A 15,249-nucleotide genomic window follows, 5' to 3' on the forward strand; every position below is an offset into this window, starting at 1 on the left:
AAACTTCTCCTTTCCTGTTTTGCTGTAAACACCTGTGAAATCTGTCCCTTGTGCTTTAAGTGCAGAACTGATGATAAACAATCTGTTCTATATCTGACCTCTTCAGCATTGGGGAACTAGCATATCAATAGAGTCCAGTTCCAAATGGATCTAGCTTCGAAGTCTATTTATACAGTGCGTTCTAGTATCACAAGACTTTTGGTGTTCAGCTTGCCAAGCTGGTAGTGATGGGATAGGGTAGATTTTAGGGAAGGACAGAGAATGCTGATCTTGGGTTAACCAAAACATTAACTGATTTTTGACCAGAGCTATATGAGGCTGTTGTTTGGCTTGGGGAAGGTCCCACATGTTAAACTGTCCTAGGACATGCTGCATATATGGCTTTGTAGTTTGAAACATCTAGACTCCATGAAATCTAGAAGTCACAGAAAGCTTAGCTTGGCACTCAAGCCTTTTGAAGCTGATCAATTGAGTTCAGGCAGTTTACGGTCTATGGGTCTTTCAGGTGGTGCTATTTCCCTGCAAGGAAGTTAAAGATTCCAGGTCACTCTACTTAAGGATAGCATGGCAACTACCAGCTCTCTTGACGTTTCCTTTCATCATACGTGTGTGGTGCTGCGTATATAATTTGTAGAGTGCTTTGAACTAAACCTCCATAGAAAAGTAAAGTTTTTGGCTGTCAGTTTAGCTCTCTCTCCTGGAGGTTTCAGATACACTTTCAAACAAAAAAAGTGTCCTAGTTCCATAAAACTAGCTATTCAAGCTGGGCAGGAAACCGTTTTTCCCCATGCTGTAAAAATCTGATTTTGAAATCAGAATGAAAAGATACTCAAACCGAAAATCTAAAAAAAGTCGGTTTGGGGTCATGGGAAACATTTCTGTTTTGACCACTTTTAAAAACTACTATAATCTTAAATTTAGAAAAAGTTCTTTTGAATCAGAAAAACAGAATTTTTCATGTAAAAAAAACTTCTAAAAAAACACGGATAGCTTTGAAACTATCAGTTTGTATCAAATTCATTGAAACGGACCCTTTCCCACAAAACTTATTTCAACTGGTCAGTATTTTCTGATAAACATTTTGCTGAAGAATTTCTGACCAGCTCTATTAGCTGTGTTAATCCCCTTGCAAGCAGGGAATGAGCAGTGTGTGATAGGTCTCAACTTCCTTCCCCTGAAGCCAAACATCACTATTCTAGTCCAAAGAAGCCAGGGGAGCTACCCTAGGGATGAATGTCACCCTTAGTCTGCCTAAAAATGTCCACTTGGGCTTGGTTCAACCATCTTTAATGTGTTTTTTTTCTTTCCTTTAGAATTTTCTAAAGATGATATGGCAAAGAGTTTACTGCATATGATCAGCAATGACATTGGACAGCTTGCCTGCCTGTATGCTAAACTCCATAACCTACACAAAATTTACTTTGGAGGATTCTTTATTCGGGGTCACCCAGTCACTATGCGCACAATCACCTACAGTATTAACTTCTTCTCCAAGGTAATAAAAATTAAGCTCTCAGGAACGCTATCACAAGTTTGGGTACCTTTCCCAATTTGCTGCAAGACCTCAACATAGTTATTTTCAAATGTACCAAGTTAAAAGCATGATCAAAGTAATGCAGTGAGTCTGTAACACATGATGATTAATCATGAATGGCCACTGAGTGGAGCCATCCTTTACTAAAGGTCAAATACAGCAATAAAGATCAGCTGTAAACAGTTATGCAGAGTAGTTTTGTGTGTTTTCTAATTGTCTGTTGCCTTGTAGCTACTCAGCATTGATCCTTTCCATCTTCCTTGCATACTACCATGATTATTCAATTCCTTTTGCTAATTTCACATTCCCTTGTCAAATTCAGTGTGGAATTGTTCTTCTATGCTAAAACCTGCAACTAATAAACTTTAAAAATACAAACTGCCATTTCTCCTAAAAATCACTATCTGAAGTCACTTCAACATGTAATTTTGCCCTTTACATAGATTCCCCCCCCCCCACCCCCCTCCAGAGTTTTGTGAACACTAACGGGGTGTGTGAAGTTTAAATCCCAAGAGTTGATATTTGATCTGTTGTAGACTAGTCCTCAGTCTGGCAATCCATCTCTCTGGTTGCTTTATAAACTTAATAGTATTTGGATCCCCTAGGCATCAAAGCTTAGTATTTTCACTCAACTCAACCCTCTAGGGCAGGGTCTCTAGACCTTTTTTTCAATTTCTCACTGATCTCCCTCTGTCATACCCCCACAATTCTTTTTTATGGATAAACTGCAAGCTTTGGAAAACTGCTAAAGTTTCCTCCTTAACTAGACTAAGTGAGTTGTGAAGTCATTGCTGGTCTTTTGTTGTACCCCAAGCAAATGTTCACATTCTTTTGTGAGTTCCTCTACAGTGGAGGAGATTTTTTGCCCCTTCTCTCTCCTCTGGTCTCTATAAAATTTCTTATTGTCTAGGCAGGTGAGGGGATTTGGTTGCTAAAGGGACAATAGATACAATGCAGGGATGTTAATGAGGTGTATTGAGCTTGGTCTTGCTTTCTGGGGTTGAAAGCTTTCTGGGGTGGAATATCTCCCTGACTGGTTTAACAAGGAGTGCATGCGTGTGCAGATGTCTCAGCTTTTGCATGGACATTCGAGTGTGTTCTTGGATCTTGAGAGCCAGTGTGACACACTAGTGAGTGAAGGAGAGGAAAGCAAGTGAGTGAGTGTAATGGCTTGGAACATTTGAGACACACACTGCCAAACATGAATGAATGTGCCAAATACCCTGACATTTACAGCACTTTCAGGCAACAGGAGTTGAATATCCATGGCAAGTTGCAGTAGCTTTCTGTACTGAACCACAGGCTTCTTCACACTTCCATGGCTATTCAGTCTTAAAACAAACTGCATATTCCTCCTTGCATCTTCCCTAGCTTCCTTAGTCATGGGATGGTAGATGTAAGTAGCACATGCTGAAGACATGTTTCAAACATCCCTCCTGCTGCACCACTCAAATTATTGAAGTGTGTTGGAATGTAACATGGATACAATAAAATATTCTAGCTCGTTTACCTGTGTTGTGCTTAATTGTAAATTAGTGACAAAGTGCATGTTAGCAATCAGGGGCCATCCAAATACAATGTTTCATATTGTGGCAGGGAGAGGTTCAGGCATTGTTCCTGAGACATGAAGGCTACCTGGGAGCCATTGGGGCATTTTTAAAAGGAGCTGAACAAGACAGTAAGTACAGCATCACTATGTTCTGTATATGCAGTGTTCTGAAATGTCCATAACAATCCAAGCTTCTTTCAAGAAGCTGCATGTAAATTATTGGTTAAGCAAATATATTTGCCATTTAACAGCACAGATTTACTTTGAACACATTCTTTTTTACTGGCAAGGAGATCTGAATTTACTCCATTTCCTTGCTCCACTTTGAGGGGCATGGAGGATTTAGCTAGTTTTCCCTCCCTGGCGACTGTGCCAAAAGCAACCTCCTCGCTAAAGGCAGAGGGAAAAGCCAGGCTTCTGGTAATCTCTCCAGCGAGGACACTTTCTGAATATGGCCAGTATGTTAGTATAAAAATAACAGAATTGTGAACTTGCATTCTTCTGCCCATGAAAATGCCTCAGTTGTTAGAGAGCATATGTCTGCTCCTAGCATTCTTCAGTTACAGGTTGCTTTTGCCAAGTACCAAGTCCTATTTTGCTGCACTCTGATTAGTTAGCACTATTTGTGGTTGCTGTATGAACAAGCCACTTTCTTTGTGTTAGCGTGGGAACAGAACCAGACAGATTGGGGTTAATAAAACTTCTCACTTATCTGAGGATCTCTGTATTTCCAAAGATTATTAAGCCTCAATGTTCCTGTGAAGCAGGAAACTTTCATACCCATTTTACAGAGAGAGAAGCTATGCAAATTGGTGGCGGTTCTGTAAATCTGGGAAGAATAATTAGGAATCCCCTGCTATACAAGTCATGCTTCTTCTGTAGCTATATATCCCACACCCTGACTAGTGCATTTTTTCTATTTATCAAAAGAACCAATTCTTCCTAGAAATAACTTCAAAGAATTTGTTAAACTAATTGGTTGTAATGCATTCTTAAGAGCTTTATCTCTACAGATGAATTCATTTGATTTGGAAATAAAAATAGCTTGAAGAGAATTGTAGGAAGTCACTCTTGACAGCATCCCCTTTTTTTATAAAGTTTACTAATTAAAAAGTGATGTGATCATTTCTGAAACTTAGGGTTTGTTGCCCCTCCCCCAATTCAGTAACTAAAAAGCCCCAAATTACTAATTAACTGGATAGTTTAGTAACTTTCTATACTTTTTAAAAACATTTCCATGGCTATTTTCTCTTGCACTAGTCTTCATTTAAAACCTACACAAACACAGACATTAAAATTGCTCATGGTTTAGATGGTCTTACATTCAGTTTATGGCCTCTCTATCTTTGTTCCTCCAGATCCCAACCAGTACAGTTGGGGAGAGAATTATGCTGGGAGTTCTGGCCTTATGAGCACTTCCCCTGATCTCTCCCCCATGCAACGTGCAAGGAGTGGCACGGTAAGTTACTCTCTTTCTAGGACCAGAAGCTGCCTTCCCTGAGAGATCGTTTGGAATCTTCATGGGACTTCAGGACTGTAATAAAAGTAACAAACTTCTAACTCTTCTCTCCACACTCCCTCCCCATCTTAAATAACAGTTCATGATTCCATGTAAGCAAGTAATTTGTAGTCTGATTTCTCCGACCCTCCAAGAAAGTTAGCTATTCAACTGGGTGTCAACCTTGTCATCACCATTAATAAGACTGCACATGCAAATCTGTGTGCACAGATGGCCACTTAGATTCAGAGTTGTTGGAGTTGTAAATTAGGTGAAGAGTTGTGCTTGCAATTTTGCATGTGCAGTTGGTAATCTATATGTTGAAAACTGAGCCCAACATTTACAAATAACCTTTTTAAAACCAAATGAATCAGTTCAATTCAACATGCAAAAACCAGCGTTTTCCGTTTATTTTGTAGCCGTTGTTACTGCTAATGCCTAAAGCAGTATGAAGAGTACACCGAATTATTTCAGATGTTAGTAATGTCCTTCAGTATGACCCATAAGCTTGATCTTGAGTCTCAACAAGTGGAAAACCTGTTTCTATGTGGTGTGCTCTTCCTGTCACTCCAGCTAAACATTGATAGAATTCTTTAGTAAACAAGTTGCAGTCAATGTTAATTTTGAAGTTTAAAAAAAAATACTTGTATGATTTACACTCTCGGATAACATCTTAGAATATTTAAAGCCTAAGAAGTCACATACACGATGTTTGTGTAACAATCAGATGCTGTTCCAGGTATAACAATGCCAACTTTTTGTTGATTATTGCTGTACCTGGATAAGGAGTGGCATATACACTAAGATTCATGCTCAATGCTTTCTGCAAAACCCCTGGAATACTTGAGTGAGTGCTCAATTTCTAAGCTTCCTCGCTCTTATCTGACAGGGCAAAACTTTAAAAAATAAGTGCCTAATTTGTACATATATGTAGGTGAGAACAGGTAACTGTGTGAAAATATGCAGTTTCATTTGCAAAATCTATGCACTTGCATATTTAAAAACTAGTTAACAGAATATTTGTAGATATAGAATTAACTGCTTGTGTGTTGCCTGTTAACATTTGACCCTAAATGTTTTTCTATAAGTTTCAGGGCTCTGGGGAACGGGCAGAGAACAAGAATATGTAAACTGGAATGGCGGGGGGAAGGGGGGGGGGGGGAAGATAATCACCTTTTTAATGACGTGAAGGCTGTGTGCTTGAGTATTCCTTCAGAATGATCACCCCTCTTGTTGTACTAAGAGATTTGGGGGGAGAGGAAAAAGAATAGGTGGATTGCCAGAAGCTTGGTTTTTTTTTTTTTTTTAAATGGAAAAACTCCTAAGATGTCAAGGCAAAGCTTTGACAGTTGTGAAAACATTCTTTACCCATACTCGATACACACTCCAAAACAGCTGTCCACTAAGCTGTAACTTCTGTGGGCTAGTCCCTTTACAAATAGTTCTGGACAGGCCTGTTTAGAGTTAGTTTAATTCAGAAGACTAATACCTTTTATTTTTCCCATTACTTCCCAGTTTGACATGTTCGAAATGGATCGGTTGGAGCGACCGCTTGTTAACCTGCCCTTGCTAAAGGACCCATCCACATACATCCCTGACACTGTTGACCTCACGGATGATGCCATGGCCAGGAAATATTGGCTCACTTGCTTCGAGGAGGCTTTGGATGGGGTAAGAGTCGCAATGCAGTAATGTGTATCTAAATCGTTTCATGAATTGGTAAATAGATTTTCTGTGGGCTGACTCAAATGGGCTCAGACTATTAAATTGAGCACATGGTTACATTTTGTGTGAATGCAGCCTTCCCCCTCCCATGAAAACAGGTGCTCTTGCAAATCTTATAGGTGCATTGGTGGCGGTCCTCTGGACACTTCTACATCAGTATAGTTAATTTTTCTTGTAACTTTTTTTTAAAGCTGTTTCCAAAGCATTTTTATTGTATTCTCCCTGTTTGTTTTTTTTGGGTGGGGAAAGGGAAGACAAAGATGATGATGCCTAAAGGGCCAAATCCTGCTGGTCTTTTAAGTAGTCCCACAGACTGCAGTGGAACTACTGACGTGAGTCAAACTAATACAATTTGGCCTAACTTAAATGATTCACATCACATTTTATGCTCTTAACTGATTCCGTGTTTGAGTCACTCATGAATAAAGATACGATTCAGTCACAGATTCCGGGACCTCCATGACTTCTTCCAAGGCAGGGCTGGAATAGCTGTTAGCCCCAGGGCCACTGGAGCAGCAGGGCGGCTGGAGTAGCTGCCATCCGTTAGCCTCAGGGCCACCAGAGCAGCAACCTGACAGAGCTCCAGTTGGGGTTGGGTCAGCCCTGTTGAGGCTAGAGCAGCAGCGAGGCTGGGGCCACTGCTGCAAGTCAGCCTCCAGCAGTGCTCTGCCTATTATATCCTCCCCCCCCCAAGTACTTTTAGTAAAAGTCAATGAGAGGTTGTGGGCTTCTGTTGTTCTTTGTTTATTGCCCATGACTGGTCCCTGATTTTTTTTTTTTTTTAAACTAAATCAATGACAGAATTTTAACCTTACTCATGAATTATTAAATCCATAGTAAGCAAACCCATCCTAGAAACTTCTTGAATATAAAAAGTTAACTAAACAGCATGTTAGCTAAAGAGCAGATATGAATTTATTGTAGTAGACTCGTAGAATCCTGTATTAGATGTTTCTAGTTTTTGGGATTATCTGGAATGCACCTTTCTATAAATATTATTCAAGCAATAAGCACTTATTTTTAGATGCATATTTCCTCTGAATACATATCCTTCAACTTAAGACTTGAATCTAGGGAAAGCATCTGAAGTCTAAATTTCTTTGGGGTTGGCATGGGGCACTGAACATAACAGAAGATGGAACAAATGTTTCCAGGCCTGAACTTCAGCCATTTAGACTCTTGCATTACCTGCCATGTGAGGGCAAAAGGCATTTGGCATCTCCAATCCAGCCTCCTTATTTCTCTGCCAGGTAGTGAAACGTGCTATAGCCAGTCAGCCAGACTCTATTGATGCAGCTGAGAGAGCAGAAAAGTTCCGACAGAAGTATTGGAATAAGCTTCAGACACTCAGACAGCAGCCTTTGTAAGTGTGGGCTTTTTCCAGTGAGCACAATTACCTTAGATGTGATTTAGTAAATGTGTGTTTAATATGCATATGTTAGCAACTGCAAGTAGCCTGGCCTGCTGTTTTGTAATTCATTGTTCCCTACATGTTACATTTCTGTAAGTGTGCATAAGAAATAGAAAGTTAAAATGACTGTAAAATGCTTTTATAGGTTACTCCCCCAGAGCGAGCCCATGCATATAGATGTGACTCACCAACGGGTGCCCTCATGTGTGGATGCAGCGTTGCTGGGCCTTCCGCTCGGTTGCTGCCTCCTCCTGATGGCTGGTCAGACTGAGTGACTTGGCCCTCTAGCCAGCTCCTACTTAAGAAGAGTTCAGTCCCCTTCTAGGGAATCCAAATCAGCTGTAACTCGTCAGGCCCTCATTGGGCTTCTCTTAATTTGCCTCTTCAACATCCCTTCACCTGGCACCTCTATAGGCCAGCAGCAAAGGCCTTCCAAATCACACAGCACTCTTCTGTCACCGGTAGCAGGTCCCAGGGCTTCTCTCAAAGCAACAAACAAAGCTTAAATGAAGCATCCTTAAACTCTGTCCAGGTTGGAGCCTCTCATCCCTGTCTGGCTCCTCTTGAGCCCAAGGACTGCCTTCCTGGAGCTTGGCCCCTTTTTCCACTGACCCACCACAGGCATTAGCTCTGCTGTTGTGGTTCAGCTCTCCAGCTACAACCCCACTGAGTAGCTGTTCTACAGCCAGCCTCCAGTGGCTGGGCTTCCTCCCTTTTTAAGTCCTACATCCTGCACAGGTGTGGTAGGGTGGGGCTAACTGAACAGGTTGGCTAGCCTTGGGGCTCCTGATCCTTAAAGGGGCAGGCCACCCATTACAGATGCATATGGGAAGAAATTGAGTGTTTTTATATAGGGTGCCCACACTCATTACTAGGAAACAAAATAGTTCTACATCCTACTAAGTAATCCAAATGATGACTGTCTCTTAGGGTAGGAATCAATATTCCATTGTATTCCATAAGTAAAGCCTGCAGTTTTGATGATCTGACAATTTAATAATTGAGTTTAGTCTACGGATTGATACTTTAAGAGGTGTTGTATGAAAAATGAGGTTAAGGACCTCTAGATTCAGACATCCAGTTGATCATTACTGTCTCTCCTTCTAGTTAGTTGTGCTTGCAAAAACTGCAATGGATAATCTTGTGTGGTAGCCTTTTTACTGTCGTACCTTCCTGGCATAAGAGGCTTCTGTGCTCTGGATGCTCTCAGTTAACCATATTGATTTGACCACAATTACTAGAACTTAACAAAGAAACTTAATTTTTATAGCACAGTACAACTTGATGGTATATATACTACAACTATCCTAGAAGTAGTAATACAATAGTTTAAGGGCCGGTGTCTTGGTCAAAACGTCACTATCCTTGCTACTTTAAAATAGGACTTTTCTCACTTGAATAAAAGAAGCCTGTGTGTAATAGTCTACCCTGTTGCAGGTGCTCAGATACAATAGTGACTGATGTAGTGAACATAAGGTATAGTAAAATAAGAACATAAGAATGGCCATACTGGGTCAGACCAATGGTCCATCTAGCCCAGTATCCTGTCTTCCAACAGTGGCTAATGTCAGATGCTTCAGAGGGAATGAATAGAACTGGGAATCATCACGTGATCCATCTGTTCTACATCTGGGTCAGTTTACAGAATCAGATTCTGAAGATGGTGGTCATAGGGAGAGAAACAGTTCTTCTTCCACTCTCTGAAGCAGCTGATCCATTTTCTCACTCTTTCTTTCAGTGCCTATGGCACCTTAACAGTTAGAAGTTTGTTGGATACAAGGGAACATTGTCTAAATGAATTCAACTTTCCAGACCCCTATTCAAAGGTAAGTCCTTCTTGCCTCACAGGGTGGACAAAAATGTAAGTTGAAGATATTTTTGTATACTCTCAAACTTGATGGGTTGGGGTTGGGGGGGGAGACATGGGAACTGGATAGTTTAAGGCATAGTTTCTCAGCTGGCGGGTCACTACCCCCAGGGGTCATGAAAAGCAATCAGTGATTGCTAGGCACTGAAAATTCTTGTTACAATCTAAAGCAAAGAAAACCTTAGGCCAGGTCTACGCTTACCTTGAAATTCGGGGGCAGTTGATGGGAGTTACGCAAGCTACATAGAGTAGCTTGCGTAACTTCCATCGACTTCATAACTCCTCTTCTATGCGGCGTCTTCACTGTGCTGTGCCAACGGGAAATGCGTTCCCATCGATGCAGCGCTAGGCCCTTGAGGGGGTGGTTTTAATGCGTCGACTTCTGGATCAGTTGAGCAGGTCTTCACTGACTGCTCAATCGATCCGGATAGATCGATCTGACGGCGGCAAATTTGCCACCGTCAGTGAAGATATACCCTTATTGCCCTAGTCCCTGAACACCTTTTACCCTTTAAGGTCAAATATTCTGTTAGGCTCGCAAAACACACATTATATAAGCTAATCATTATCACTGGGGTTTTTTACTGCTACGTTTATAGTAAATATAAGGGGGATGCATGCCAGGCTGATTATCATGGGGATGTCTTTGCTTAGAGTTGGGAGGGGTTTTTTTGTTGATGGTTCACTTGATACTGCTTCTTCCTGCTCACCAAGATCCATTGCCCCATCACTGTCTTGAAAAGAAATAGCAGTTTTTGCTCTTTTCCTAGCATTAATGCAGTTACTAGCAGCCCAGGAGATATTTTACTTTTACTTGTTCATACTAAGCATGCTGATAACAGTAACTTGTTGGTCCATTAGAGGCCATGAACCTAGAGGAGAATGCTTGGAGGTGGTCTTGGGACTGAGGCAACCGATGATGGGTAAGAATTTTTCATCTATAAATCCAATGTCTCATATCTTTCTTACAGGTAAAGCAGAAAGAAAATGGCATAGCGTTAAAATGTTTTCCAAGCGTAATCGAATCTTTGGATTCATTAGGCTGGGAGGAGAGGCAGTTTGCTCTGGTGAAAGGACTTCTTGCGGGGAATGTCTTTGACTGGGGAGCAAAAGCAGTCTCAGAGTAGGTGCTAAATATTTTAAAAACACAATTTTAAGACATTAAATATCCCATCTTTTTTTTAACAAATTCAAGTGCACCAATCCAATTTTAATTGAATAGTTTGTATTTCACCGTCTTCAAATGCTGGCTGTTTATTTGCAAGACTTGTGGTGGTGCAGGAAATTCACTGCTACCAACACTTAACACTGGCACCTGTGTCACTATGAATGTTTGAATGAAGTATTAATACTACAGAGGTTCACATTTGAAAGTTTGCCCATTTTGCTTGTAGCAGACATCTTTAGCACTGCTTTGGGTATGTGTTCACTTAGCTTGGTGTTTACGTTCCTGAAAGATGAATGTGTACTTCCCACTACTAGTCTGTGCTGTCCTAGTATCCATGTTCATTTCAGTGGCTTGTAATTAGGGATGGCTGAACGGGTTTGGATATAATGGGAATCTACCAATACTTTGCTCAGGCTAAATCTTTATCTGGAAAATTTTTCTTACTCTTCCACACAAATGAATTCCTGAATACCAGCACTCTCAGTATTTTTGATTTTCCAATACTCGTAGTCCCAAGAATGTGTTCCTATGGGGCTGATTGGCAGAGAGCAGTATATATACGCTGTACATATTGTGAACGGTGGAGAGTGTGTGCCTGCCCACCTGTGCTTTTTGTTAAGAGATTTGGTTGTCATTAACTATAATTCCTTTCTCCTTCTCCCTAACCACTGCTATACCCCACCCCCTTTTTTTTAAATTTTTTTTATTTATATATATATATTTTTTTTTTTGAAGACTAACCCTGATCAATGCCAATAGGATCTTGCTGAAATGTATTCTTTAAAGTTTTAGGCTGTCTGAAATCCATTCTCTCCCTACCCCAAGCTTCTGACAACCAAAACTTTTTTTTTTTTTTAAGTGGGAGATGCTTTTGTAGCAAAAGGAAGCTCTAGTTTAAAGCGTCCCTTTGAGCAGTTAGCTGCTTTAAGCTTAGGGAACCTGACTACTGGGAGATGCACATATGAAACTCTCCTCTGAAATTGTGCATCTACCATGATGATTTGGCTCTTTGGCTTTCTGTATAAGTTTGATATGCTGGTATATCTCCCTCCAGAAACCATTCTTTGTGAAGTACTCTAATTAGATTTATATTCTGTGAATGCTTCCATGGCCAGTCACATTTAGCCTAGTACTTCACAGAATTTGTTTCTAAAATGATCAACTGTAATTACTAATATTGATCTGGTCACACACCTGTTCATCAGTGCATGTTCCCTTCCCTCAGAGGAGAGAATTAAGGGAAGCCATCCAAGTTAATATCATTCACAACTGGCTCAAGGAATTTGATCTTGATGGGAATTGATTTGCAGTGTCCACAGTATCTAATAGGAATGGGAAAGGGATCACAGGTGGTGGAAAAACCAAGCAGAGCTTTGCAACATTTCACTGCTGATCACTTGAAATTAAACCAGGCCAGCACATATTCCTGAATCATCATCACATCACCCACACCACCACTTAACTGTTGTTTGGTTTTTTGCTTTAAATGTCTAGCTGAGGGGAAGTTGTAATATGTTTTCAACCAGTTTTTTCTAACTTTAAAATGGCTTTGTTTAAAAGTATGACAAAATGCTCAATACCAATTTTACTGCTGTTTTCAAACTAAACATTGCAAATTACCACTTGCTCTACAGAATCTTCAAAGCTTGTCTTGCAGTTTGTGTCATGATTACATATAAATTATAACTATGTTTACATGAGAATATAGATGATACAGTTTTTGCCTAGAATTTCTTGTTCAAGTCTGCCCATTTGAATATAATTCTGGCAGCTTTTTCCTTTCAGGATAAGAACTCTTTTTTTTGTCTAATATTGCTGAATCTCTCATTTTTAAAAATACAAAGCACTTATTGTTCAGCCAGTGGGTCTCTGCCCAGTCACCCTAAAACTGATGCTATAAAATCCCCATCTGGTACAGTATGTTTGTTCAGCTGCAGAGCTGTTTGGACAGTGCATCTATGTGGGATAAACTTGTTTATGCTCTCCTATTCATCTCTCTCTTATGATGCAGCGTTCTGGACTCTGAGCCACAATTTGGATTTGAAGAAGCCAAGGAAAAATTGCAAGGTATAGAGAATCATTCTATGGCATCTTACCTGTGTGTGGATACAAGAAGAGAGGTAGGCAAGAAAGTGTCTAGTGGGAGAGAGTTCTGCTACCAAGGAAAGTCACATGAAATCAGTAGTGTCTAGTCTTTATTCCAGATGACTATGCTGTAGTACTTCATTGAATTGCTGCTATCTGAATTCCAAAGATGTCAGGGCCCCATTTCATCTCAGTCCGGAACACAAGATTCCCTCCTCCTCCTCCCCCCCTCCCCCCCCGGGAGCAAAAAGGCTCCAATGAACACGTCCCCTGAATGTCAACTGTCTTGTCCATGCTTGCTATTCTAAATAGACCTCCTGCTTAGCAACACCAAATATAAAGTGGTCATTATTTTTATCCTAATGGGTAATATTGTGTCACTGGTGACACTGACTCTAACCTCTTATGACTTGTCCAGCATTTTTATAAAGTGCTACTTCAGGAAAACTGTAACGGACCTGCTTTCACAGTTAAGAGCCGAAGAATTCTTTGAACATACAAATTTAATATTAGAGCATCATGCAGAGCTCAAATGCGTGTGTGCGTGTGCGTGTGTAATATAAAATAAACCTGACCTGCCTTTTCCTAATGTGATATAAAGAGGCTGCATACTTATTTACTTACAAAGATTGCTGTGAGAAAAATACTAACCTGCTGATTTTTGTCCATTGTACAGAGCGACCCTGGCTAGAAGATTCCTACAGTGAGTGGCTACAACGACTGAAGGTATGGTTTTGGTCCATTGTGACTTTAACTATGAGTAATTTACTTAGATTTATGCAACAGTCATAAAAATTGCTCTGATCAGTTTTTGAGTTCCATAAATGCAACCAATGTCTCAGGTATAAATTTTCATCGTTTAAAAAAAACAAAACAAAACCTTAGTAATTACTGATCAAATTTGCATTTGGTGGTCATGGTTATTACACTGGAAAACATTACCTGCCTTCTACAACTTAAGCCCTAATTGAAGTTTTGTAGAGGTGCTAAACCTTTTTCGCTTCAGGAGCTAAGGAAAATATTTTGAGCAGCATGAATTGCAATGCTGTAAGGCTGGTTTTAAAGTTTCATAGCATCCGAATTGGAGTGAATTAAAGAGGAATGGGAATAGGAAATAAACCTTTCATTTTAGTTGCCTAGTACTAATCCAGCCCAGATCAGTGGTGATAATGGAGAAGTTACACCTCTGGCTGTTCTGAAGCCTCAGTTGGTATTGATGTGACAAACTGCCACAGTTCATTTTTTTAGTTGGCAGGCCTAGGATTAATTGATCTTGGAATTTGAAGATGCTACACCTAAGGGAATAGTGTAGTTCAAGGCTGCTTTAAACCTCATTGGCAGGACTAGGCTGGGGAAATCTTGCTCTCCTTGTAGTGTGGATAGGGCTTCTGTTTCCAGGGCTGTCAATATAGCCCTCTTCACCAGCAGGATGACCCAGACAGTAATGATGACCCAGGCAGGCAGAGATTTGGCAATGATGCAATTAATTCCTGGATACTAGGAGTCTGGGTTTTGATCTGAATCTTTGTAAATAGTTAACACAAATTAGTCACTGCATTACGAGAACTGGCAACTCAACCCTGAATGCACTGGTTTTCTCTTTCAGGAGGGCCCCCCTCATAAATGTGCCTTAATTTTCGCAGATAACAGTGGAATAGACATCATTTTAGGAGTCTTCCCCTTTGTCAGAGAGCTACTCTCTAGAGGTACAGAGGTGAGTTTGAGATCTCTGGATTACGGGTGCTTTGTGGTGTTTAGATGGTCTGAAGAGTTCAGTAATAGTGACAGATTTAGTGATACTTCACACCAACATCTGCTAAAGCACTTCTTTATACCAAAGATCTTAATATACCAAAATGGGAGGAATGTGGCCAAGTGGTTAGGACAAGGGAATTAGGAGTCAGGACTCCTGGCTTCCAGCTCTGACTTAATAAAATCACAACTTCTATCTCCTGTGCTGCAAAATGGGTCTAATAATAATAACCTACTGCAGGAGAAACTGAGGCATTTTTGGAGGAGTGTGGGTGGGGGTTTAATCTAAAAATACTCTTTGGCACAATTCAAGTAAAAACATTTAAGGAGTTACTAAAGGCAGTAAAAATCTGACACTTATTAATATACTAAATGTTGGGTTGGGTTTAGTCTAACTGTGCGTTTGACTACCGATAAGGGAGTTGTGGGGGTAGTGACAGGGACTTTGAGAGGTTGACAGGTAAATTAATGGGTAAATTGAGTAATAAATGGCTTTTAGGTTTGAGGTCCTTAATCCTTTTAAGTGAAGCTAGGGCCACCTGAGAAAAAGTTTAGGAAGTCTTGGTAAAAGTAATAACTTTGGTGAAATTGGCAATGCCAATCCAAAATGTTGTTTTAGCAGTAGACAGTAGTGGAACAAACTTTGCTTAAGCAAGTGCG

The 15,249-nt window shown here is 40.4% G+C and overlaps 1 protein-coding gene and 1 long non-coding RNA gene across 3 annotated transcripts in view; one reads left to right on the forward strand and one right to left on the reverse strand.

The window, feature by feature from the left end:
• PANK4 (pantothenate kinase 4 (inactive)) overlaps window positions 1-15,249 on the forward strand; it is a 31,155-nt gene that overhangs the window by 13,747 nt on the left and 2,159 nt on the right. The window contains exons 7-16 of one of the 2 annotated variants that reach the window (XR_010923476.1): window positions 1,314-1,495; window positions 3,131-3,212; window positions 4,442-4,542; window positions 6,097-6,252; window positions 7,557-7,669; window positions 9,456-9,543; window positions 10,556-10,707; window positions 12,764-12,819; window positions 13,514-13,563; window positions 14,481-14,551. Coding sequence is in view for 1 of the 2 variants with exons in the window: in XM_067567146.1 (XP_067423247.1) it covers window positions 1,314-1,495; window positions 3,131-3,212; window positions 4,442-4,542; window positions 6,097-6,252; window positions 7,557-7,669; window positions 9,456-9,543; window positions 10,556-10,707; window positions 12,764-12,819; window positions 13,514-13,563; window positions 14,444-14,551 (1,088 nt within the window). In the remaining variant the exon portion in view is untranslated. Of the gene's footprint in view, window positions 1-1,313; window positions 1,496-3,130; window positions 3,213-4,441; window positions 4,543-6,096; window positions 6,253-7,556; window positions 7,670-9,455; window positions 9,544-10,555; window positions 10,708-12,763; window positions 12,820-13,513; window positions 13,564-14,443; window positions 14,552-15,249 lie in introns of both variants that reach the window. The other variant, XM_067567146.1, reaches the window with a different exon arrangement.
• Window positions 4,966-8,392, reverse strand: LOC137165741 (uncharacterized). Its single transcript, XR_010923477.1, has 3 exons — window positions 7,906-8,392; window positions 5,755-5,819; window positions 4,966-5,154 (listed from the first exon to the last, which is right to left on the reverse strand). It is a non-coding gene; the product is annotated as an uncharacterized lncRNA (long non-coding RNA).

The sequence above is a fragment of the Emydura macquarii genome, unplaced genomic scaffold (assembly GCF_026122565.2).
Source record: "Emydura macquarii macquarii isolate MOO-44397 ecotype Brisbane River unplaced genomic scaffold, CSIRO-AGI_Emac_v2 contig_2768, whole genome shotgun sequence".
In the NCBI taxonomy this organism is placed as follows: Eukaryota; Metazoa; Chordata; order Testudines; family Chelidae; genus Emydura; species Emydura macquarii.